This window comes from Myotis daubentonii, chromosome 5, assembly GCF_963259705.1.
Source record: "Myotis daubentonii chromosome 5, mMyoDau2.1, whole genome shotgun sequence".
Classification (NCBI taxonomy): Eukaryota; Metazoa; Chordata; class Mammalia; order Chiroptera; family Vespertilionidae; genus Myotis; species Myotis daubentonii.
Window position 1 is genome coordinate 30,869,276 of NC_081844.1, and position 23,019 is coordinate 30,892,294.

A 23,019-nucleotide genomic window follows, 5' to 3' on the forward strand; every position below is an offset into this window, starting at 1 on the left:
GCCCTCTGGGGGCTGCTGGGGGAAGGACGGATGGGGCCAGGGTGGCAGCTAGAGGACTAGGGCAGATGGGCTTATTTCGTCCTCCCAACAGCCCCAGGGACTGGAGACTATCATTGTCCCCAATTTACAGAGGAGGAGACAGGACCAGAGAGGCCAAGTGACTTGTACAAGGTCATACAGCACATAAGTAACCTTCAGGAGCAGGAGGAAGAGCCAGAGGTCTGTATTAAATTGTAGCCCACACAGAAACGGAGCAGCCTGTTCATTCATTGTCTTGATTTTTAAATTCTTTGAAATATTCTTGCTAATTCCATTATGTGTTAGTTCATGGTTTCTCCACCACACTGTGCCCACCCTGAGAGGGCTGGGGACAGATCTGTCTTGGTCACCGTGGTGTTTTCAGAAGCCGGCACAGGGCGTGGTCTGTGTTAAATGGGTGGTAATTTTGACAGTGACTGAGCACCTGCTGAGTGTGAGCCTGTGGGGGACGATGGGTACACAGACCCGTTACCTGCAGTGGGTGAGGAGAATGTCGACTCATCTATCCGCTTAGCCAACCAACATTTATTGGGGTCCTATTGTGCAGGCCCTGTGGGCACAGTGATGGCTGAGTGGTCACCCTGGAGGTGACCCGGGACAATGCTGTTCTGTCCGTTCAGTGTGTATGGCCCAAAGCCAGAGACAGAGTCTGTGATGGGGAAATGTAGACGGCTGCTGGAGCCCAAAAGGGACCCTTGGTCCGCCGGGGGGAACTGAGAAGCTTCTGGAAGGAGGAAGTAAGCTAAGACCTTAGGAATGAGCCGCCGGCTGGGAAAAGAGCACAGCAAATGCCTGAGGAGAGGCCATGTAGGATATGCCAACTCCAGGCAGGAGGGCCGGTTTCCCAGAGTTGGGGGCTCAGCTATAATCCCTGCTGCACCAGCGCCCCCTGGTGGCCACCGTGGGCCTGGGTGTTTCCTGGGGACATCCCATGTCCCCTCTGGGCCAGTCTTAAAAAAAAAAATAAGGAAATTCTCTTGAAAATTTTCCCCTTTAAAAACTGTGAAATGTGAATAAATAACAGATGCTTGGTTTTGGAGGTCAGTACTGGGTCCCTGCTTGGAACGATGTCTTTCCAAGACGGTTAGATAGTTTACAGATGTTCTCCCACCCCAGGCCCACAGAAGCTTCACCCAGTGCCACAGCACGTGCACAGCTGTGGCTTGGCTTGGGCAGAACGGGGGACAGGAGGGGGGCTGCATCTGAATCTCACAAATTTATGTACTCGGCCCAGTCGGGTGAGACACAGGAGGCGACAGACCTTCTCCCCCCGCCCCCCACAAGCCTCCCCAGTCATCAATGTAGCACTGCACACAAATGCACAATCAACAGATGTGTATTTAAGTTCACGTCCTGTTGAACAAGGAATACATTCTCATGGCTCAAAATTCGAAAGGCACCAAGGAGGAATCTGGATAAAGTTGCGCTCTCTCCCCTGTCCCCAGCCACCCAGTTTCCCCTTTTGGAGGCTCTATTGATCTGTATTCAACCCCTGCCCTAAGAGTGTGTTCTCCCTGCAGCAGCCAGAGGACCCAAGTTAGTCATGCCTCCCCTCTGGCCACAGCCCTCCAGGGACCCCAACTCCCTCCCTCAAGATATAAGCCCAAACCTTGCCCTAGCCGGTTTGGCTCGGTGGATAGAGCATCAGCCTGCGGACTGAAGGGTCCCGGGTTCGACTCTGGTCAAGGTCACATGTCTGGGTTGTGGGCTCGATCTCCCATAGGGGGTGTGCAGGAGGCAGCCAATCAATGATTCTCTCTCATCATTGATGTTTCTATCTCTCCCTCTCCCTTCCTCTCTCAGATAAATAAAAATATATTTTTTAAAAAAGAAAAAGTCCAAACCTTCCCAGAGGCCCACAAGACCCTGCAGGACCTGTTCCCATCCCCCTCCCTGCCCTTACTTTCTCCCTCTCTTCCCCTTGCTCACTCCACTCCAGCCACACAGGCTTCCTCACTAATCCTCCAACCTGCAAGGCCTGGTCCTGCCCCAGGGCCTTTGCACAGGCTACTCCCTCTGCTTGGAATGTCCTGCCGCCAGAAACCTCCATAGCTCCCTTCTCACCTCCTTCAGATCTTTGCTCAAATGCCACCCTCTCAATGGGGCCTTCTCTGAGCACCCCATTTAAAATTCATTTACAGTTGCACCCACCAGATCCCCCTGACTCTGCTCTATCTTTCCATGACACTTAGCACTTTTGGACAAAATAAGTCACTCATTCATTGCCCACATTGTCACCTGCCTTCTCCATGAGGATGTGAATTTTGTCTGTTGCCTGCACTGCTGGATCCCAGTGCCTGGCACACAGGAGGCGCTCAATAAACAAATGCGAATTATGTTTGAGTCTGTTTTGTCTTTAAAACATCCTCTTGCTTCCATGTTTCCTTCCTGCTTGGTGGCAGGCAGTGCATTCATTTATTCATTAAACAGTATATACTGAGCACCTACTGTAAACCACGTTGGGTTCGGATTCAGGGGATACAGTGTTGACTAAAGCAGACTGTTCCTGGCCTCCGGGCTCACAGCTCTGTGAGGGAGTCAGACATAAGACTAGGTGGTTACAACTTGGGTAGTCCTGGGTGTGATGGGCACACAGAGCTTTCTGGGGGTGTCAGGGAGGGTTCCTGTGGACGGAGAGGAGCAGTGTGGTTGACCTGGGCACAGGACGTGTGTCTCCCTGGCCCAGATGCTTCCTTTGTGTGGACTCAGGTGAGGCGATGAGCACTCATGGCCACCAGGTGGCGCTGACGGCCTGTGTTTCCAGCCTCTCCTGCTCAGGGCTGGGGTGGGAGTCTCCTCCCAAGAGAACCCTGAGGGACAGGGACCCCCAGAGCGCGCCCCTTCTCCTGGCTTACAGCCTCCGTAACGCGGCAGCCCAGCCGGGTCTTCGGAAATCATCAGCCTAATGCTGCTGGGGACCAGAGAGGGCAGACACATGCCTTAAGTCACAGAGCAGGTCCCACCCCCGCCCAGCCTACACAGTCCCTCCGCCCAGCCCCGAGCGCCCTTGGGTGGGGACCTTCTATTTTTAACTTGGTCAGTGGACACGGCCTTTTATAGCCCTGGGAGGCGTCCAGGGTCTCCAATTTCCAAGGGGACTTACTAGTAAAAAAATACTCTTCCCAAGAAAAGGAGCTGCCGGAGACCTCTCAGCTGCCCTGGCCCAACCGCCGCTCCTCTCCAAGGCTCCCTTGGGGCCCTCAGACCCCGCCCGGGGCTCGGTGCCCATCCCCACCCTGTAAACACTGCCTCCTGCTCTGCTGGCACCTGGGCCTGGGGGCCGGCGGGCTGAGGGTGGTGTGACGTGCCTGACCCCATCCCTGGGTGTCAGAGTCCCCTTTTGTCATACGGAGCGCTGATGCTTTGGCATCCTCCTGCTGATCCCCAAACTCTGCTTACCTGTCTACTGTCCTCTGATTAATGTTTTTCTACTCCTTGAGTTGTTGGATAATTTTCTTTAAATGAATCTTCCCTCCCCGCCCAGAATTAGATGGTGGTGATGTTACACAACCTCACAACTATACTAAAAGCCACTGAGCTATACACTTTACAATGGTAAATTTTACCTCAGTAAAAACAAAACAAAAAAAAAATTGTATAAAGTACGAAGTTTTCTTTTTTTTTTTAAATATATATTTTATTGATTTTTTACAGAGAGGGAGAGGGATAGAGAGTTAGAAACATCGATGGGAGAGAAACATCAATCAGCTGCCTCCTGCACACTCCCTACTGGGGATGTGCCCGCAACCAAGGTACATGCCCTTGACTGGAATCGAACCTGGGACCCTTCAGTCCGCAGGCCGATGCTCTATCCACTGAGCCAAACCGGTTAGGGCAGTAGGAAGTTTTCTTTATTTTTCTTTTAAAATATGTTTTCATTGATTTTTGAGAGAGAGAGGGAGGGAGGGAGAGAAACATTGATGGGCTGCCTCCTGCCTGCCCCCCACTGGGGATGGAGCTTGCAACCCAGGCATGTGCCCTGACCTGGAATGGGACCGTGACCTCCTGGTTCATAGGTGGACGCCCAACCACTAAGCTACTCCAGCTTAGCTCATCTTTATTTTTAAACTTGGGTCATTTGCAGTATTAACATCTGTGAACTCACATGCTGGGTGGAGCTAGCTATGCTTTGTTCCTTAAGACACATTCAAATAAATACATAACTATTTAAAAAATTTAAAACTTTGTCCCTGTATTAATGTACAAATGGGTGTGCATATAGGTGCCCTATAACTATGAGTGCTCTACTGGGTACTTATTTTTTTAAAAAATAAATATTTTATTGACTTTTTAAAGAGAGGAAGGGAGAGGGAGAGAGAGTCAGAAACATCGATGAGAGAGAAACATCGATCATCTGCCTCCCACACACTCCCCACTGGGGATGTGCCCGCAAACAAGGTACATGCCCTTGACTGGAATTGAACCTGGGACCCTTGAGTCTGCAGGCCGATGCTCTATCCACTGAGCCAAACCGGTTAGGGCTCTACTGAGTACTTATTGTGTGCCAGGACGTTTTCATGGGTAAACTCATTTAATCCTTCATACATCGCCAGGAGGCAGCTGCTTACCATTACTCCATTTTACAGATGAAGAGACTGAGGCACAAGGAAGGGAAATGATGATCCCAAGGTCATGTGGCCTGTGTATTAACCACTACTCCACACTGCCCAATGAGCATGCCCATTCCCTGAAAGAGGAAAAAGCTAAATCAGAGAAATGATTGGTGGGCTGGGGACTCACCAATGTATTTCATTAAATTTAAACTTTAAAAAAAAAAAAAAAAAAAGCCCTGGCAGGGTAGCTCATCTGTTAGGGCCCCAAGGTTGTGGGTTTGATCCCCGGTCAGGGCACATACAAGAAGCAACCAATGAATGCATAAAAGAAGTGGAACAACAAATGGATGTTTTGTGTGTTTTTTTCTTTCTCCCTTCTCTATTTCTCAAATCAATAAACAACTAAAAAGAAAATTTAAGCAGCTTTTGGTTTCAATAAAACCTTATTTACAAAAGGAGGCTGGATTTGGCCCACGGATCGAGGATTCTCCATTTTCACTCGCTTCTAAGCACTCAAAGCCCGTCTCTCTCTAGCACGGCTTCAGCTGCTGCAGTCCACACATTTCACGTGCTGTGCTTTATCTCAGTTCAAAATATTTTCCAGTTTTCTTTGTGTCTTCTTCTTTGACTGAAGCTGGGCCACAGGTGCCCACCCACCTGTGTCGCCTTCCTGTCCCAAATGCCATCTGAGTTTGAGGTCCTTCAGAAGTCAACGCTAAGCCACTTCAGCAACTCACAGCCGACCTTCCCTGGTCTGAGAGCCTCTTACTAGTCACCAAATACTGGCGCCCACCAGGCACCAAGCGCTATCCTGTGGTGAACAACTCTGCTCCGTTTCTCTCCAGCCCATTAAACAGCTCCGCCATCCATCCACCTACTGGCTCTGGCTCAAAACCTAATCCATTTGGACTCCTCTCGATCCCTAGTCTCCAGCCTAGATCATCAACAGCTCTTGCCAGCCAACCTCAAAGTAGATCTGACATCTGTCCACGCATGGCATGACTTGGTCCAGCCCTCTGTCCCCCCTCTCCCCCCCCCCCCCCCGTGCTCACTGGGACACCTGCATAGCTCACCCCTCCACCACCCCCCCGCCACCCCCCCCCCCCCCCGTCTCTAGATCCACCCCAAACGTTCCCCCAGGGATCTCAAAATTGAAATCAGGCCATTCATTCCTCTCCTTGGCTTGAAACTGCCACGGCTGCCTGTCTCCCTAAAGATAACACCCAAACAGCTCCCTGAGGCCTGAAGGCCCGGCCCCATCTGCCTGCATCCCCCAGCTCCTCCTGCTCCCGCTCACTCACTCTGATCTGGCCGCACAGGCCTCCTTGCTCTTCTTAGAATGAACCACGCGAGTTCATTTATTCATTCAACCAATATTTAAAGAGCTACTCTGTGTCAGGCCTTCTCTTAGGCACTGGGAACACGGCAGGGGTGAGCTTGTGTAGAGGACATTCTAGGGGAGGGACATGATGAGCAAAGGAAGCTTGTAAAGAAAAGGATGGTTACAGGAGTTAAGGTTATAAGGGTTGAGAAGGAAATACACGAGGGGGATGTGGTGGAAGATGGCTGGGGCTGTGCCTTTGGCAACCTGGGAGGGCTTCGCAAAGGAGGTGACATTTTATCAAGATCATTGCTCGACGGGCTGCAGTGGAGGACATTAGGGCATAAGGCAGGGGGAGAGGATTGACCTGGGGGATCTCAGATGTTTGTTCAAAACCTAAGTGCAAAGTCTCTTCTGTGACCTACAAGAGCCACAGGTGCTGGGGCAGGGGAGGGAACTTGGGCTGGGAATTGCCTAACATGTGTTGTGACAACCACTGGCTGGAAACACCCTCTCGGTCCAGCCCTCAGAATCTCCCACAGGAATCCACACCCCCACCCACCCTTTCTCCGGGCACATGTAGTGCCCTGCTGGGCCAGCGGTCCCAGGGGCTGGTCATCTCTCCTTTCCAGCCTGTGATGTGATTGGGGCTGAGCTATCTTTAACTTCGGGCCAGGACAATCCGATCCCCTCCCTGCCCCGCCCCGCCCCTCCCCTCTGGTAAACACTGCTCAGATGACAGTGCTGGAACCCCGTGGGGGTGGCGGGTTCTGTGCATGGCCAAGCCATCAGGGGCTGCTCCCTGTGTCCCCTGCTGCTGCCTCAAGTCGTCCACGGACTGGAATTTCGGGAGTTGACAGGCATTCACCCATTTACTCAACACATGGGTGCTAAGAGCACGGCAGTGACTAAGACAGACTGTCACAGGGATCTGGAAGGTCTGGGAAAGGCATTATTAAGCAAGTAAATGAGCAAATGGGCAGAATTTCTGTTCTGTGGAGGCAGGAAGTAAGGTGGGAAGGGACAGTGAGTGGGGTAGCGGCTCCCGCTGGTGAGGTGGGCTGCACGCTTCCTGGCTGAGTGAACTTTTTTTTTTTTTTTTAAATATATTTTATTTATTTTTCACAGAGAGGAAGGGAGAGAGATAGAGAGTTAGAAACTTCGATGAGAGAGAAACATCGACCAGCTGCCTCCTGCACATCTCCTACTGGGGATGTGCCGGCAGCCAACGTACATGCCCTTGACCGGAATCGAACCTGGGACCTTTCGGTCCGCAGGCCGACGCTCTATCCACTGAGCCAAACCGGTTTTGGCTGGCTGGCTGAGTGAACTTGAGCAAATCCCTACCCCTCACAGAGCCTCAATTTGCTCAACTACCAGTGGAGTGGGTCATTATCCTGGCTGTGTGGCCTTGGGCAGGCCGCATGGCCTCTCTGAACTTGTTTCTTCACTGATAACTTACAGGTAATAATTTTATCATGCGCTTTCTTGTTTTTTTTGCCTTCCTCCATCGAATCGGTTCCATTTTACAGAGCCCCAATGTCACTTGGACAGGTGTTTTGGGGGGGCGGGCTCCTCCCCCACCCCCCATTTCTGGGCTACTGATTGTCCCAATCCGAGTGAACGGGAACGTCAGGCCTTTGGCTGGCAGAAGGATGGCTTCCATTCTGCTGGCTGCCGTATCAGGACCCCCGGAGGAACCAGGCCATTCCCATTCTGAGCTGCTGAAACACCCTCACCTGACCCCGGGAAGGCTTTCCTGGGCGTCCGTAAGGGGAGCATTTGGCACGAATCAGTGTTCCTTTTTGGTGAGCCTCCTAACACCCTTTATCGCCTCAAAATAGAAATAACGACACCTACTTGACAGGGCTGTGGTGAGCAGTTAACGAGGCACGTAGAATGGTGCCGGCATACAGTCAGGGCTCAATAAATGCTTCTGCAGTTATGTGTTTCCCAGGACAGGGCTCTGAGAGCATCTGCGGATTCGAAATCCACTCCTTTAAGGCACGGACATATTCATGTTGTCCCTGAGTGGGTATTAGCTATTGAGGGCTGTCGGACACGCAGTGAAGTCAGGAGGGAGAGCCCTCCAGCCCAGTGAATGGCTGGTCACCAGGGCCTGGCAGGGTCTTTCCTGCGGCCACGGGAGGCGAGGCCACGGGAACCATCCACCTCGGGAATAACAGCTCGGGCCTCAGCCCTAAGGGAACTGGCAAACGGGGTGCTCGGAAAAACGCCATCGGGCAGTGCTCTGGGTAGGAGTTTGTGCTCATGTGGCGGGGAGGCCTGGGTTTCCCTAAGCTGGAAGCAGCTCCAGGAAACCCACCAGTTCATGAACAGAGCTCTCGGGCCGCAGCACTCCAGCGGCTCCATCTGCGGGTCTCACCGGGTGGGCAGGCTTTCTTGTTTCTCAGCCACTCCTCGCCCTGCAGAAGGGTCAAGCTCACCCTCTTTTCCGTGCGAAGGGAGGGGTTTGGACGCAGGCAGGGGGTTTTCACCTTTTCTTTCTCCGCAGCGATACTCCATTTCTGAATGAAACCTCACACAGAGCCCCAGCACATACGGAAAAACTCCAGCACGGGGGCATGGAAGAGACTGACATCCGCTGATGTGGGGATGGGGGGACGAGACGAGACAAACCAAAGAACTTATATACTTATATGCAGAGCCCACGGACACGCAGGCAATAGGGTGGTGAAGACCTGGGGGCTGAGTAGGGGCTGGGAGGAGAGGGGTAAAATGGGAAATATCATCAACAATAAAATATATATATATATTTAAAAACCTCATTAGAGATGGCAGCCTGAGGCACTCCTTGAAGTGGCCTGGCGCCACGGCCTTGTACTCTCAGCGGCACCCTTCCCCCCTCCCCCACCTGCCCCGGCAAGGCACTGCTGGGTGCTTTTCTCCTAACGTTGTCTTTTTAGTGACAAACACCAGCGTCAGGACTCACAAGTGCACGGCCTCATTTCTTTATTCTGTGCCGTTTCCCCCTCCACGGAAGGTAAAACCTGGTCTTGTAAATAACAGCATCCTGAGTAACACTGCAGGTCCACACGAGGCCTGGTGTTCTGAGGGCAGAGCGTCCAGGACCTGCTGTGGTGCCTGGGGCCTCCGTGCCGCTGCCATCTGACGAGGCTGCAGGAGAGGGTGGGGTAAGGGGGCTGCCGTCCTGAATGTGACCTGAGCTTCCGGCCCCTCCGCTACGCACGCTTGTCCAAATAGGCCAGGAAGAGTCCCCTTCTGCCGACAGGGCACAGGCAGTGCTACCCAAGAAACCCTCCCTGCAGCAGTTCTCTAACACAGGCACTTCATACCCTGAGTGATGGGAAGCCAAGAGCCCGTATCCCCTCAGCTCTCAGCATTGCCTCATCCAGCTGATTTGTGGAGTTCATGCCGCACTTAGCATTTCCTTAGGGAGACCGGAGCAGCGGTCAGAGTAGCTGGCGCCACTTAGGGTGGCTATACCCACAATACTGGGCACGCGTATATGATCTGTGGGGCTGACGTGGCCTGCAGTTCTAACGCAGAATCTGTGAAAACCAAGCCCCAAACCACCTTGCAAGTTCTCACTCAGCGGGAAACACATCAAGCTCAGCTCCTTGGGCGTTTGGGCTGAACCTCTTTAGAAAAAAATACTTCTCTAATGAGGTTGGAAATACGAGCGGCCCAAGTAAAAGGCAAATGAGTGAAGTTTTAAGAAACGTACAGCCGCCTGCATTTTAGGAACCGAGGCCATGGTCTTCTACCTCCTTCACCAAATTCTTCACACAATAAAGCCTGCTCCCGAGGGCCTTGGCCACCTCGGGCGTGACAAAACCCTTGGTGCACAAAATCAACCTATCGAGTCTTAAGAGAAAATTTCAAATTCTTAAGAAAAACAAATATGGCAGCAAAACCTCAGAACTCCTGTGATGCCTGTAGCCTGCCCACCTACGAACTAAACAGAACACCAAACCAGCCCAAGCTGTGCAAGCAGCAGGCTACCCTAAGCAGAGGCCTGCCTGTGTGGGACAACGATGGCAACGCGGGAGGGAGGGAGGGAGGTGCAACCGTGCTGGAAGAAGCGAGAAATGGTCTTGCTTCTTGAGTCTCCAACTTTCCCCTCTGGGAGCCCCCATTCCTAACACTGCATTTTGTGGCTGGGTTTATCCAGTCACCTAAGGGGCAAAGAAGGACAGACCCAATTTTCGGTTTCTTCTTGTTTCTAGTACAGGAAAACAGCGGCTTCGATCCCTCTGCCTCTCACAAAGCAACATCTTCCTAGGCCCAGGCAGATGGGATGTGTGGAAAGTAGTGCGTGTCCTCCTGGAGAAAGACAGTTCTCTGAGCACATGACCCTGAGGCTTCTAGCACCAAGAGCTAACTCCTTTCCCCGCTTTCTGCAAGGTGACAGGCCGTGGAGTTGGGGGAGCCCTTCTTCCTGCTTCATGCCACCTGAAGTGCTCCCCGAGGGATGGCGAGGACTGGCGTGGGCCCCGCTCCGGGTCTCTCCCCTCTCGGAGCCTCTCAGTGCAGCTCAATGAAAGCCTCCAGCTCCTCGGGGATGAAGCCTTTGTAGGGGACTTTATTCCTGTCCAGGGCGCGGGCTGCAAGGCACTGCAGGGTGACGTAGTTGAAGGGCTGGATGGTGCTCTTAGCCAGCAGCTTCTCATCCAGCAGTTCGTAGGCTGTTTTCTTGAAGGCGTTGGTGGCATCCATGTGGGCCCCCGCCTCAATCAGGGCATTCATGATCCCCGGACAATTGTTCTGGGCAGCTATGTGCAACGGGGTGTTGTTGTCGAAGTCCCGACTGTCCGGGTCGGCCCCACAGTCAAGCAGCACCTTGACCACCTGGAGGGAGGGGAATCTGCCCACTGGGTATCGGCCCACGTTTGTGGTGTCCTTGTCCACGGCCATGTGCAAAGGGGTGAAGCCATTCTTGCCCCGGGGGGCACACTTCAGCAGCCGGTAGACGGTCTGATGCTTCAGATGCTCCTGGTCGGGCGTGCATTCCACTTTCTCCAACAGATAGAGCAGGTGGAGGATGATGGCCAGGGCCTTGGTGAACTGGACAGAGTCCCCAGGCTCCTTGGGCAGCTGCAGGGCCCGTTCCACTTCCCGGACCCCTTTGCAGAGCACCCCCATGAGATCAGCAAAGCCAATTTGCGTGCCCAGGCTGCCCTTGGCTGCCCGGTCCTGAAGTACGTAAGAGAAGAGTTCGGCAAATGAAAGGAAGCTGCTGGCGGTCATGGGGCTCAGAGGCTCCAGGTTGTTCTGCTGCATGTCTAGGGCGTATTTCCACAAGCGGATGCAGCGCTCAAAATTGCCGGAGTCGGCATACACGGCTCCCCTGTAACGGATATAATAGGAAGTGTCTGGGTGCGAGGGACCCAGGATGCGCTCTCGGATCAACAGGGCCTGCATGCGCATCTCGTCTGGGTCGGTGATCAGTGCTTCCAATTCCTCGGCTGTGTTCACCTCCCTGGAATAATCATAGGCCAGGACCAGCTGCGGGGGCTCCGGTTTGGGCAGATACTCGCCCCCCTGGTGCCGCAGCTCCATAGCCCGTCTCCAGTGTTTCAGGGCCCCCAGCAGATCTCGCTTCTTATCCACGTACGTGGCTCCCAGCAACTCCAAGGCTTCCACGGCAGCTTCCCGGCTGGTGGGGCAGCAGCTCTCGTAAGTTTCACTCAGCGGTTCCTCTGGGGAGGAGCGACAACAGCTGGCCCCCTGGGACTTGACGCATCCCAGACCCGAGGGCCCTTCTGGGGCCAGCCCTGGCTGCACCTCCATCCCGGCAGGCTGCTCCTGGATAAGGTATTCCACGATGTTGGTGTGGCCGGTCACGCTGGCTGCCAGCAGCGGGGTCATGCCGTAGCCATCGCGTTCCATGCGAGCGTGGCACCCGAGCAGCAGCTGCAGGATCTCCAGGCTGCCGGACTCGGCGCAGTCGTGCAGGGCGGTGTTACCTTTGGCGCTGCGCCGGTTCACCTGGGCGCCCTGCTCCAGCAGGTAGCGGGCGATCTCACGGTGGCCCTTGTAGCAGGAGATCATGAGGCACGTGTGCCCGTGCCGGTTCGCCACCTCCAGGTCGGCCTGGTGCTCGCCCACCAGGTAGCGCACCACTTCCAGGTGCCCGTCGAAGCAGGCGGCGCGCAGCGGCGTGGAGTTGGTGCGCGTGGTGCGGTTCACCGAGGCCCCGCGGCGCAGCAGGCTCTGCACCACGTCCAGGTGGCCGGCGGCCGAGGCGGCCCACAGCGGCGGCGCGCCCTCGATGGTCTCGCCATCGAAGTGCACCGAGCCGCTCGCCTCCACGCTCGCGCCGCACCGGTCCACCAGGTACTCGACCACGTCCAGGTGGCCGTAGCGGGAGGCGATGAGCAGCGGCGTCCCTTCGCCGGCCACCTCGCCCGTCAGCTCGTCCAGCTCCTCCTGGCTCCGGCCGCTGAGCAGCTTTTGAAGCAGCTGAAGCTTGCCGTCGCGGGCGGCATTGTACACGACGGTGCGGAGGTCCATGGTCCGGACCTCTGCCAGGCCATGGGCTGGCCGCCGGGAGACGGGGAGACGGCGACCTAGAGCCCGGAGGGTCCGGCTGCAACCTTCACCGTCTCCCCCGCCGCCATCTTAGGGGCTCCTTGGGCGGAACAAAATGGTGGCCGCTGCCGGGTGCCGTGGTCTAATGGGAGCTCATAGAGAAATGTAGTCCTCGGAGCCGGCCTGCTCTGTAGGATAGGGAAGGAACTGTGAGGTTTGAGAACTATATCTCCCAGAAGTTCGCGGGCTAGCCCCAAGCGAACTTTTCGCACGGTGCATGGTGGGAATTGTCGTTCCATTTGCAGCCGATTATAGCGGAAACTGTCAACGGAGGACTACAATTCCCAAGATGCAATGCCATCGCGATAGCTTAGGGGTCCCAAGGAAGTTTTGCGACTGTCTTAATGCCGAAGCCAACAGGAAACGCAAACAAGCGCCAAAGACTACATTCCCCAGAAGGCATCGGGAGCAACTTGGCGCCTTTTACCGAGAGGGGAAAGCAGGCTAAGCCGGCCAAGCAGTCTGATTGGGGCTGCTGACAGACAGGGGGCGCTCGGAAAGGCAGGAAAGCCAGCAGGGCGAGGATATTAGGGGTGCAGTAAGTACAGGTGGCCCTAAGGGTCAATTTCGTGCGCTCACTTCTCATGCATTTATTCTTTCATTCACTCACCCTTGAATACTGTCAACTGAAGGTGGTGGCCACCAAGGCAATACCCCCGGAAATTCTCGGGGTGCGGTAATGAGGGGAGGCTTTACTGATAGAGTTGTGATACAGCTCGTGTGTGGAACGGCTGGGCGGTGGGACGGCTTCGGTGTGAGACCGCTCAGTGCAGACAGCGCCAGTGAGGGTCTCTTGCTGCTTCAGTGCTGGTGTTACAGGTCCCGCTGAGGAGTCGCAGACTGCGAGGAGAGCTGGACGGGGACTCTGTTGAGGCCGAGGTGACGCTGGCTAACGTCGAGAAGAGTGCTGGCCCCCGTCCCTGATTGGTTCATTGCTATGCAAATGAGGGCGGGACTACATCCCGGCTCCGTGAATGGGGGTGGACACGTGCCTGCTTTGACCTGTCCTATAGAGTAAGGCAGACGTGGCCCTGGGATTTCTGAATTTAGGGCATAAATGGTCACCAGCTTCCCCTGTTCTCTCTCTCATTAAAAAAAAAAAAAAAGTTTTTTATTGATTTTGTTTGTTAGTTAATTCTCACCTGGGGATATTTTTTCCTTTGCTTTTCGGAGAGAGTGGAAGGGGGAGGCGGGGGAGAGGAGAGAGAAACAGGATCACAGGACCGGCCGCCGCCTGCACGCCCCCTACTGGGGGATCCAGCCCGAAACGGGCACCCCTGACCCGGAATCCTACCGGTGACCTCTTGGTGCCTGGGTCAGCGCTCAGCCACTGGGGGACATTGAGCCGGCTCTCTCGTGTTGTTTTTGTTTGTTTGTTTAATTGTTTTAAGGTTCTGAAGGATTTTTTTATCCAGTTGGATTACAGGAAAGCCTTTTCCTCAGTTTTGGTACTAATTATCCACTATTCTCTGGGGAAGCCAGCCCGCATGAAGGAAGTCAAGACCGTCATGCTGGCTAGACCAGCGCAGACCCCCTTGTTCCCCTGACCACCAAGCGGAGCCGTGCCCCAATTCCTGGCCCCCCGACTCCAGGACCTGTAAGACAATGATTGTTTCAAGCTGGTATGTTCCAGAGCGGTTCGTGATGCAGCAATAGTAACGGGAACCGGGCTCACTGTAGCTCGTGGCTTTAATGTCACTGTCTGTACTGACTAACCAGCTCACACAGTTGCCTGAGAGTTTGTTTACTCTGCCTGTTTCCTCTCTGGGGGCTGCCTGCTCAATGGGAAGATATGCCTTGGTTTAGTTTCTAAGAAACGGTCCCACTGTGTTCTTGAAGAGAGGGACTGGCTAGGTCTATGCTGCTCCCCTCAGCCCGAGGCATTGGGACATGACTTTATATAACCAATTCAGCCACGTTTATTGATGTCCTGAGCATCTTCTGTGTTTTGGGTTCCTTGGTACAAGCTGGGGCGTGGGGGGCGGGGGTGGTGTCAGTGAGCAGGCAGACAAGTGTTCTCAGGAACCCAGAATCTGACCACGGGAGGTGGGCTAAGTCAGGGAAGAAAGGGGCTGGGAGGTGTTTCACGGATAGGGAATGTTTCAGGTAAAGTTGCTGGAAGAAGCAGTGTTTCCTATCATTCTAGTTATCTGTTTGGCTTAATCACCTGCTGTGGACTGAACTGCGTGTGTCTCCCCAAATTCATAGGTTGAAGGCCTAACTCCCGATGCGACCGCATTTGCAGACAGAGTCTTTAGGGGGTCGCCCAGCCTTGAGAGCCATCCAGGGGCACTTCCACCCCAGGCCGTTTTCTGGAAGAAGCTCGCTAAATCTGACCCACTTCAAGGGGAGAGAATCAGACACCACTCTCTCAAGGGAAGGGACTCAGATGTGGGAGAGATGTCAGTAAGTTTGGAGATATGTTTTAAAGCCATACATGGGCCCTAGCTGGTGTTTCTCAGTGGTTAGAGCATCAGCCTGTGCACCAAAGGGTTGTGGGGTCAATTCCTGATCAAGGGCAGGTACCTGGATTGCAGGTGTGATCCCTGGACCACTCAGGGTGCATGTGAGAGGCAGCCAGTCGATGTGTCTCTCTCATATCAATGTTTCTCTCTCTCTCCTCCCCCTTTCCTCCCTTCCACTCTCTCTAAAAATTTAATGGGAAAAATATCCTTCCATGAGGATTGGCAAAAAATAAAAACCCACAACAGACAAACAAAAAAAGACCACACACAGAGCAAAGACCCAGGGGATACACCCCAACATAGACATGATGCATTCAGTACCTCATTGAATCAATCACTCACGCCATGCCTACAAGACAGCCTTTTAGGGGAATTCTTCGACAGCAATGAGGGGACAGTCCCTTCTCTTTAAAAGTGCCTAAATTCAATTATGCAATTGGTTCTTTTTATAACATACTGGATAAAGCATTCAGAGCTAAACACATCTATCAAAGGGACATTTCATCAAGTCTTCTTGATTTCTTCTACAAGATAAAACAGTGCTGAATAAAAAGCAGACATTGTCCACACTACTTTCTTAGCCGTCTATGGTGAAGTGTCCTTTTTTTTTTTATAGCAGAAGTCTGACTTGGGAAGCTATGCACGCACACATGAAGTTTGGGGAAAGAGAGAGGAGTCTACCATGGGAAAATGATGCGGGGGCATTTTATTCATTTATTTTTAATGTTTTTATTGATGTCAGAGAGGAAGGGAGAGGGAGAGAGAGAGATAGGAACATATTGATGAGAGAGAATCATTGATCGCTGCCTCCTGCACACCCACACTGGGGATCAAGCCCGCAACCTGGGCATTTGCCCTGACTGGGAATTGAACCCTGATCTCCTGGTTCATCGGTCGACACTCAACCACTGAGCCACACCGGCCGGGCTGTGGGGGCATTTTAGTCACCACTTCTCAAGCAGAGATGACTGACACTGGTGGCGTTCAATGATATGTGTGTTTTCTTTCTCGTTGAGGGCCTTAAAGGCGACCTTACCTCATTTCTAATAGAAATGTTGAGTAGCAGGAGTGCGTAGTCCCCTGTGACAACAAGCAAGAGAGAAGCTTTTCTTTGAGTCTGTAATTTTAAAAATTGAAATAAGATTATCCCTGTTAACATGTGCAACTCAGCGCATTTAGGACATTCACGATGTTGTACAACCATCACCTCTATCTAGTTCCAAAATTCAGGGGTGGGCAAAAGTAGATTTATAGTTGTGATTATGCAAAACAGTTTATTTTTGTATTATTATTTATTGTATTATTTTTCCATATGAACTGTAAACTGACTTTTGCCCACCGCTGTATTTTTGTTACCCCAAAAAGAAACCTCGCCCTAACCGGTTTGGCTCAGTGGATAGAGCGTCGGACTGCGGACTCAGGGGTCCCAGGTTCGATTCCGGTCAAGGGCATGTACCTTGGTTGTGGGCACATCCCCAGTGGGGGGTGTGCAGGAGGCAGCTGATCGATGTTTCTCTCTCATCGATGTTTCTAACTCTCTATCCCTCTCCCTTCATCTCTGTAAAAAATCAATAAAATATATTTTTTTAACAAAAGAAACCTCTTCCCCATGAGCAGTCACCCCCCAATCTATATATTTATTATATATTATATATGTATATAAATGTGATATATAAGTATATATGATACATGTTTATATTATACGAGAGGCCCGGTACACGACATTCGTGCATGGGTAGGGTCCCTAGACCTGGCCAGCGATCAGGGCCAATCAGATTCCCAGGTTCCCTGCCTCCCCGCCTCCCTACCTCTCTGCTTCCTCCTTCCCTCATTCCCTCAGCGCCCTGCCTCTGCCACTAGTCACCAGCCATGTTCCATGCTGCTCCCTGATGGTCAGCGCACATCACAGGGAGGGATCGAACTCCCAGTCTCCCAGTCAAACTCCTGAGGGGACACTTTGCATATTAGCCTTTTATATATATACTAGGGGCCCGTTGCATGAAGAGATTCGTTCAATAGGCCTTCCTTCCCCTGGCTGCCGGCACCAGTTTTCCTCCGGCACCCGGGACCCAGGCCTTCACTCTGACCACAGCAGAGAAGCCAAGCCTCTTCAGTCTTCAGTCGTCTTCAGTCTTCGCTCCATGCCTGCATATGCAAATTAAACGCCATCTTTGTTGGGCTAATTTGCATAGCCATCCTGATTGGCGGGTGGGCATAGCAGAGTGACACCAATTTGCATGTTTCTCTTTTATTAGTGTAGATATAGAGACTAGAGGCCTGATGCACAAATTTGTGCATGGGTGGTATCTGGCTGGCCCACCCCTATGGGGGCTGATCGGGCTAGGCCAGCAGAGGGGAGGGGATGTGGTGGGGGGACTAATTGGAGTAGGCTTGGGGGGAGGGTCCGCAGGCAGTTGACCGGCTGGCCCCTCCCCCTGGTTGAACTCCAGTTGAACTCCAGGTCGAGGGGCCAATTTGCATATTAGCCTTTTATTACATAGGATAATGATATATCTATTATCTATATATATAAAAGCCAAGCAACCGGAACAATGGACTGACCAGGATGACTGGTTGCTATGACGTGAACTGTGGCAGCCAACTGGCCCGATTGGCTCCCCTGAACCCCGATCAGGGGCGGGGCCAGCAGTCAACCTCCCATGTCCCCTCCTCCCCACTGGTCCTGGCCGGCCGGACCCCACCTGTGCACGAATTCATGCACCGGGCCTCTAGTATAATTTATAACAGAATATAATGTATTATAGATATTACATATATGTATAAGATACATAAAATAAAATGTAATGCATATATATATGTATACACACACACAATGTAGTATATATAATGTTTTATGAATAATTTGGGGAAGTAATTTGGAGTCTTTACAACCTTTACTCTTAAATGCAGTGAGATTTCCCAAGAACAAGGACATTCTCTCACAGACCAGTTTAATGATCAAAATTGGAAATGTCATAATGATAAGCCCGATCATCTAATCCACCATCCACATTCCAAGACTTTTCATTGTTCCAATCGTGTCCTTTATAGCGGCTCCCATGGAAGTCAGTGATATTCACAACCCTTTCATGCTTTCCTTCTCCTGACCCAGACTGGTTTATCACTGAGTCTGGGCCAGGTGGGATCAAATGAGGATGATTTTTCTCTCCAATTATTGCCTCCTCTGCTCTCTGTCAAATCTCCCTTCTCTGCCCTGAGGAGCACATTCTGTAACTTGACTGATCACTGTCAGTGAAAGAGTCTTGCCCTGTCCTGTCCTGTCCTGTTAACAGTTTCCATCTCAGAGGTTTCTTCATCCCCTTGCTGATTCATGATGTTACCGGGAAAACTCGGGGCAACTGCCCGCTCTGCCTAATCCCTTCTGCCTCACTTTGCACACGCCCAGTGTGTTCTGTTTCTGTCCATCCCTCTGTCGCTTGGCTGAGGCAGGGCTCGGGAGAGGGTCTCTGAGTGCACCAGCCGGTGTGAGCTTTGACCACCCACATAGCTGCTCTCTGGATCCAGAAAGGCAGGCATGGAGAGCACAGATTCCTGAGGCAGATATGGGTTGGGGGAGGAAACTCAGCTATCTCCTTGTGATGCTGCCTGCCTGTTGTCATGGAAACCCAAGCCACTCTCTTTTGAAGGACCCATTAAGGTGCAGGATATAATCAGCACCCTCTCTGGCAGACCCCCACCCTCCCTGGACAATGCAGCATCTGAGTTCTGCCCTCGCCACCCGTCTCCAGCCCTGGCTGGGGATGACTCGCTATGTGGGCACAAGTCTCCTTTCCTGTCCACATCTTGGCCTCCTCCCCTGTGGAAACGACTGAAGGACATGTCGCAGTTGCCACATTGTCTGTGCGTATCGCACTGTGAGAGGGGTGTAAGATAGTGGTTGAAATGCAGACGCTGTATGCAAACTGCCAACAGTCAAGTCCTGGCTCTGCCACCCACGAGCTGTGCAACCTTGAGCAACTTGCTTCAGCTCTCTGAGCCTTGGTTTCCTCTCTTATAAAATGGGGAATGGCCGAAACCGGTTTGGCTCAGTGGATAGAGCGTCGGCCTGCGGACTGAAAGGTCCCAGGTTCGATTCCGGTCAAGGGCATGTACCTGGGTTGCGGGCATATCCCCAGTAGGAGATGTGCAGGAGGCAGCTGATCGATGTTTCTCTCTCATCGATGTTTCTAACTCTCTATCTCTCTCCCTTCCTCTCTGTAAAAAATCAATAAAATATATTAAAAATAAATAAAAAAATAAAAAATAAAATGGGGAATGATCATGGTACCTACCTCATAGGAGCTAATATATCTATAGCTGTTAAAATAGTATCATAGTATCTGGGTTTTTTAAAACCCTAATACATCATCTGATGTACTGTGATTCAGCTCTACAAAAGGAATGAACCATGGACACACGCTATGGCATGGGTGAACCTGGAACACACGCTGCTCCGTGAGGGAAACCAGACACCAAAGGCCACACGGTGTGGTTTCACGGATATGAATTGCCCAGAACAGGCAAACCCACAGAGACAGAAAACACGTTAATGTTGCCAGCGGCTGCAGGAAGAGGGGCGTGGGGAGTGACTGCTTAACAGGATCTGTGGGGTTTTTTTGGGGGGGGGCGATGGAATGTTCTGGAATTAATCACCTAGTGGTGATGGTTGTAGGACTATGTGAAGTATGAAATGTCGTGAAATTGTCACTTTTAAAAGGTTACATGCAAATTTTATGCTCTGTGTATTTGCAAGGTTTAAATATTGTTTTGATGGAGGGACACAACACAATGACACTCAGATAGAAGAAAGGCAGAATCCTTTGTTACTTGGAGCTCCTAAGAAGAGGCCACAGGCTTACAGCAGGGACAGGGTGACAGTAACTGGAGAAGCCGGTGGGGTGAGCCAGGTTTCCCCGGCTTCCTGAAACTGGTTCATTTGAATAATTTTCTGAACTCCATGACAATAGGGCTGCCCCTAGTTGCCTGGTTCCTAGCTCTTGGACAATTAAAGGAGGTGTCTAGTGGCCCTTGAGTATGAGAGCTGATAAGGGAAGTCGTCCAGGTGTGGACTTAATCAACTGCTCGAGAGGACTGATCGGCCTCTGAAATGGGTCCCTCCCTCTCTCCTTTCCTCCCTTCGTTTTGTGGAAGTAGGTATTCATTTCTCATCTGTGTGAGTCTAGGCATAGAATTGCTGAGTCAAAGGGAAGAAAATAAATGTCCCTTTTGCTGAAGCCACTGTTACTTTGAGCCTGTTAGAGTAATTGGACCATATCCCCATACGTTGGCAATCCCTGCTTCTTTGCCTCACTCTCTGGTACCTTTGCTCCTGGAATCATCGTCTTGTCTGAGACTCCACTTTCATGAAATCCCAAATGAAGACCATTGGATAGTGACCAGATGTGATAAGAAAGTTGAGTGGGTTGTCCCTTCAGTTCAGATGCCCTCAGCTCCATTGCAAATGCTGGCTCATCTTTATAGGTGTGTGTGGCCTTCATATTTGTGTCTGACAAAGGAGCTCAGACCCAGCATTTATCTCAACTGAATACTTATCACGTGCTAACACTGATCTGGGCATGGACGGGAGAAGGCTGAAACAGGTGAGATTAAACGAGGTGCCCCCTCCCAGAGGTCTTTGGGAAAAATGAAAGGTTGGTGGGTTTTACGTACCTTTATTTTTATTTTTTACTAGAGGCCTGGTGCACGAATTCATGCACAGGTGGGGTCTCTCAGGGTGGCCTGCGGGGATTGGGTCCCAGCTCGCGCCCCCAGGCTCACAGCCCCTGCTCGTGTCCCCAGCCTCGCAGCCCCACAGCCCCCACCTGGCACCCCGCTCTGGCCTGGCGCCACCCCCTCACCTGCTCCGCCATCGCACTGCTGTCCAGCACTTGTTGGGGCCCATCAGGCCCAGCAGCACCTCCACTACCACCTGCTGCCAGCGCCGCATCGCAGACGCCCACCGTGTTCTGTGCTGCCTCTGGTGGTCAGCTCACATCATAGCGAGTGGTCAAACTCCTGGTCAACAATTTGTATATTAGGCTTTTATTATATAAGATTGATTTCAGAGAGGAATGGAGAGGGACAGAGAGATAGAAACATCAATGATGAGAGAGAATCATTGATCGGCTGCCTCCTGCATGCCCCACACTGGGGACCGAGCTCGCAACCAGAGCATGTGCCCTGACCAGGAGTCGAACCATGACCTCCTGATTCATAGGTCGATGCTCAACCACTGAGCAACACCAGCTGGGCCGTTTTGTTTTTTCTTTTTTCTTTTTTTCCCCTCTGTTTTGTTTTTTAAATCAAAGGAAGGATTCCCCTAAATAAGAATCAGCGGGGCCATGGCCGGTGTGGGTCAGTGGTTAGAGTGTCAGCCTGCACACCAGAGGATTTCGGGTTTGATTCCTGGTCAAGGGTACGTACCTGGGTTGCAGGTTCACTCCCACCCCCCAGTGGGGGTGCATACGGGAGTCAATATGTATGTCTCACATCCATGTCTCTCTCTCTTTCTCTCTCTTTCCTTCCTTCCCTCCTTTCCACTCTCTCTGAAGAGCAACGGAAAAAAATATCCTCAGGTGAGAATTAACAACAACAAAGCAGAATCAGTGGGGAAGCTCATCAAAATGCAGATGCTGGGGCCCGCCCCGCCTCTGGCTTATTGAAGTTGGCAGGGTCCTAGGAATCTGCATTCTCTGGGCGCTTCCTAGAAGAATCCAAGATGCCCCTGGCTGAGCCGGTTGATAAGGGCAGCTGGTGGGGAACTGACAGGCGATGCTCTCAGCAGGATGAGCCAGGCTGTGTTTTGAAATCTGAATTTCATCCATCAGTCAATGGGAGTCTTGGAAGGGTTAAAGGCAAAGGTGGGACTTGGTCAGATTTGTGTTCTAGAACAACCCCTCACTGTATGTGGAGAATAAATGGACGGTTGTGTGTGTTGGGGAGGGGAGGGACAACCAGGCAGTGATGGCGGCAGAGGGCTGGGGAAGAGGCTGGATTTGCCCAGAATGACTTGCCTTGGCAAATACCTGGTTAGGGAAATGGATGAGGGGGGGGCGGGGCCCTGGGATGTGGAGAGGCCGCCGCCACACTGAGGGGGACACGGAAGGAGGGGAGGTGGGGGCGGGTGGACTGGACGTTCGGTGTGAAATGGTTAATGTGGAGTGGCTGTGAGGGGCCCAGGGGGAGACATTTGTAGAAATTCCAGGGCAGAATCTCCTCTTTCCTAGGGGTCCCTAAAAGGCAGTATCCGGGTGCCTTTTTAAAAAATCTAAAACCTCTTCCATTCCCAAAGGGAGATCTATATACAACACAAAAACTCTCACAATTAGCCTTGATCCAGACATTGAACCCCTCTCCCCACCCCATCCTCAAAGTGCCTCTGGCATGTAGGTGTCTTGCAATCATATTTTCTCTGCTTGTTAATGAACTCACTGAGGTAGTACTCCTGGAGAGAGAAAGATTTCATTTGTCTGGGGCTGAGAAGGGAGACGGGGGTTGCCAGAGCTAATGAGGAATCAATGCCTCATAACTGCTAATTAAATGAGCTTGGCTCTCTCCTGGGGCTATTAGCTGGCTGGCTGGCCCTTGAGTGTCCACAAATTTAATTATACTCCCCAATAAACACCCGCAGCACCCACTACCCTCTGGTATCTCTGTGGGGGAAACCAAAGAGAAGCAGGATCTTCATGTGTGTGCTGAAACCATCAGCTCATTTATTAATATACTGATTTCTTCTGATGCCTTTATTGATTCAACCAATGTTTATTGAGCGCCTGCTGTGTGCCAGGCCCTGGTTAGGTGCTGGGGCCACAGCAGTGAAAAACACAAACGCAGTCTCTGCCCTCATGGAGCGCACAGTGTAATGGGGGTGACAGACAGTCCTGTGAACAGTTAACAATAATCGGAGCAAGTGCTGGAGAGGAGACATCCCAGGTCTAGGAGAGTGTATAACACAGGCTTGATGCGGTGGGTGGTGAGGCAACAAGGAAAGTTTCCCTTGGTGAAATGAGGCCGGGATAAGAAGGGAGAGGGAACTCGTGGGGTACTCGGGGAGGCAGAGCATTCC

General features: G+C 52.1%; 1 protein-coding gene across 1 annotated transcript; it reads right to left on the bottom strand.

The window, feature by feature from the left end:
• Positions 1-8,427: 8,427 nt before the first annotated feature.
• FEM1A (fem-1 homolog A) lies at positions 8,428-13,319 on the bottom strand. Its single transcript, XM_059697093.1, has 2 exons — positions 13,100-13,319; positions 8,428-12,617 (listed from the first exon to the last, which is right to left on the bottom strand). The coding sequence occupies exon 2, from the start codon at positions 12,409-12,411 to the stop codon at positions 10,423-10,425; it is 1,989 nt and encodes a 662-aa protein (XP_059553076.1). The 5' UTR covers positions 12,412-12,617; positions 13,100-13,319; the 3' UTR covers positions 8,428-10,422.
• Positions 13,320-23,019: the final 9,700 nt, after the last annotated feature.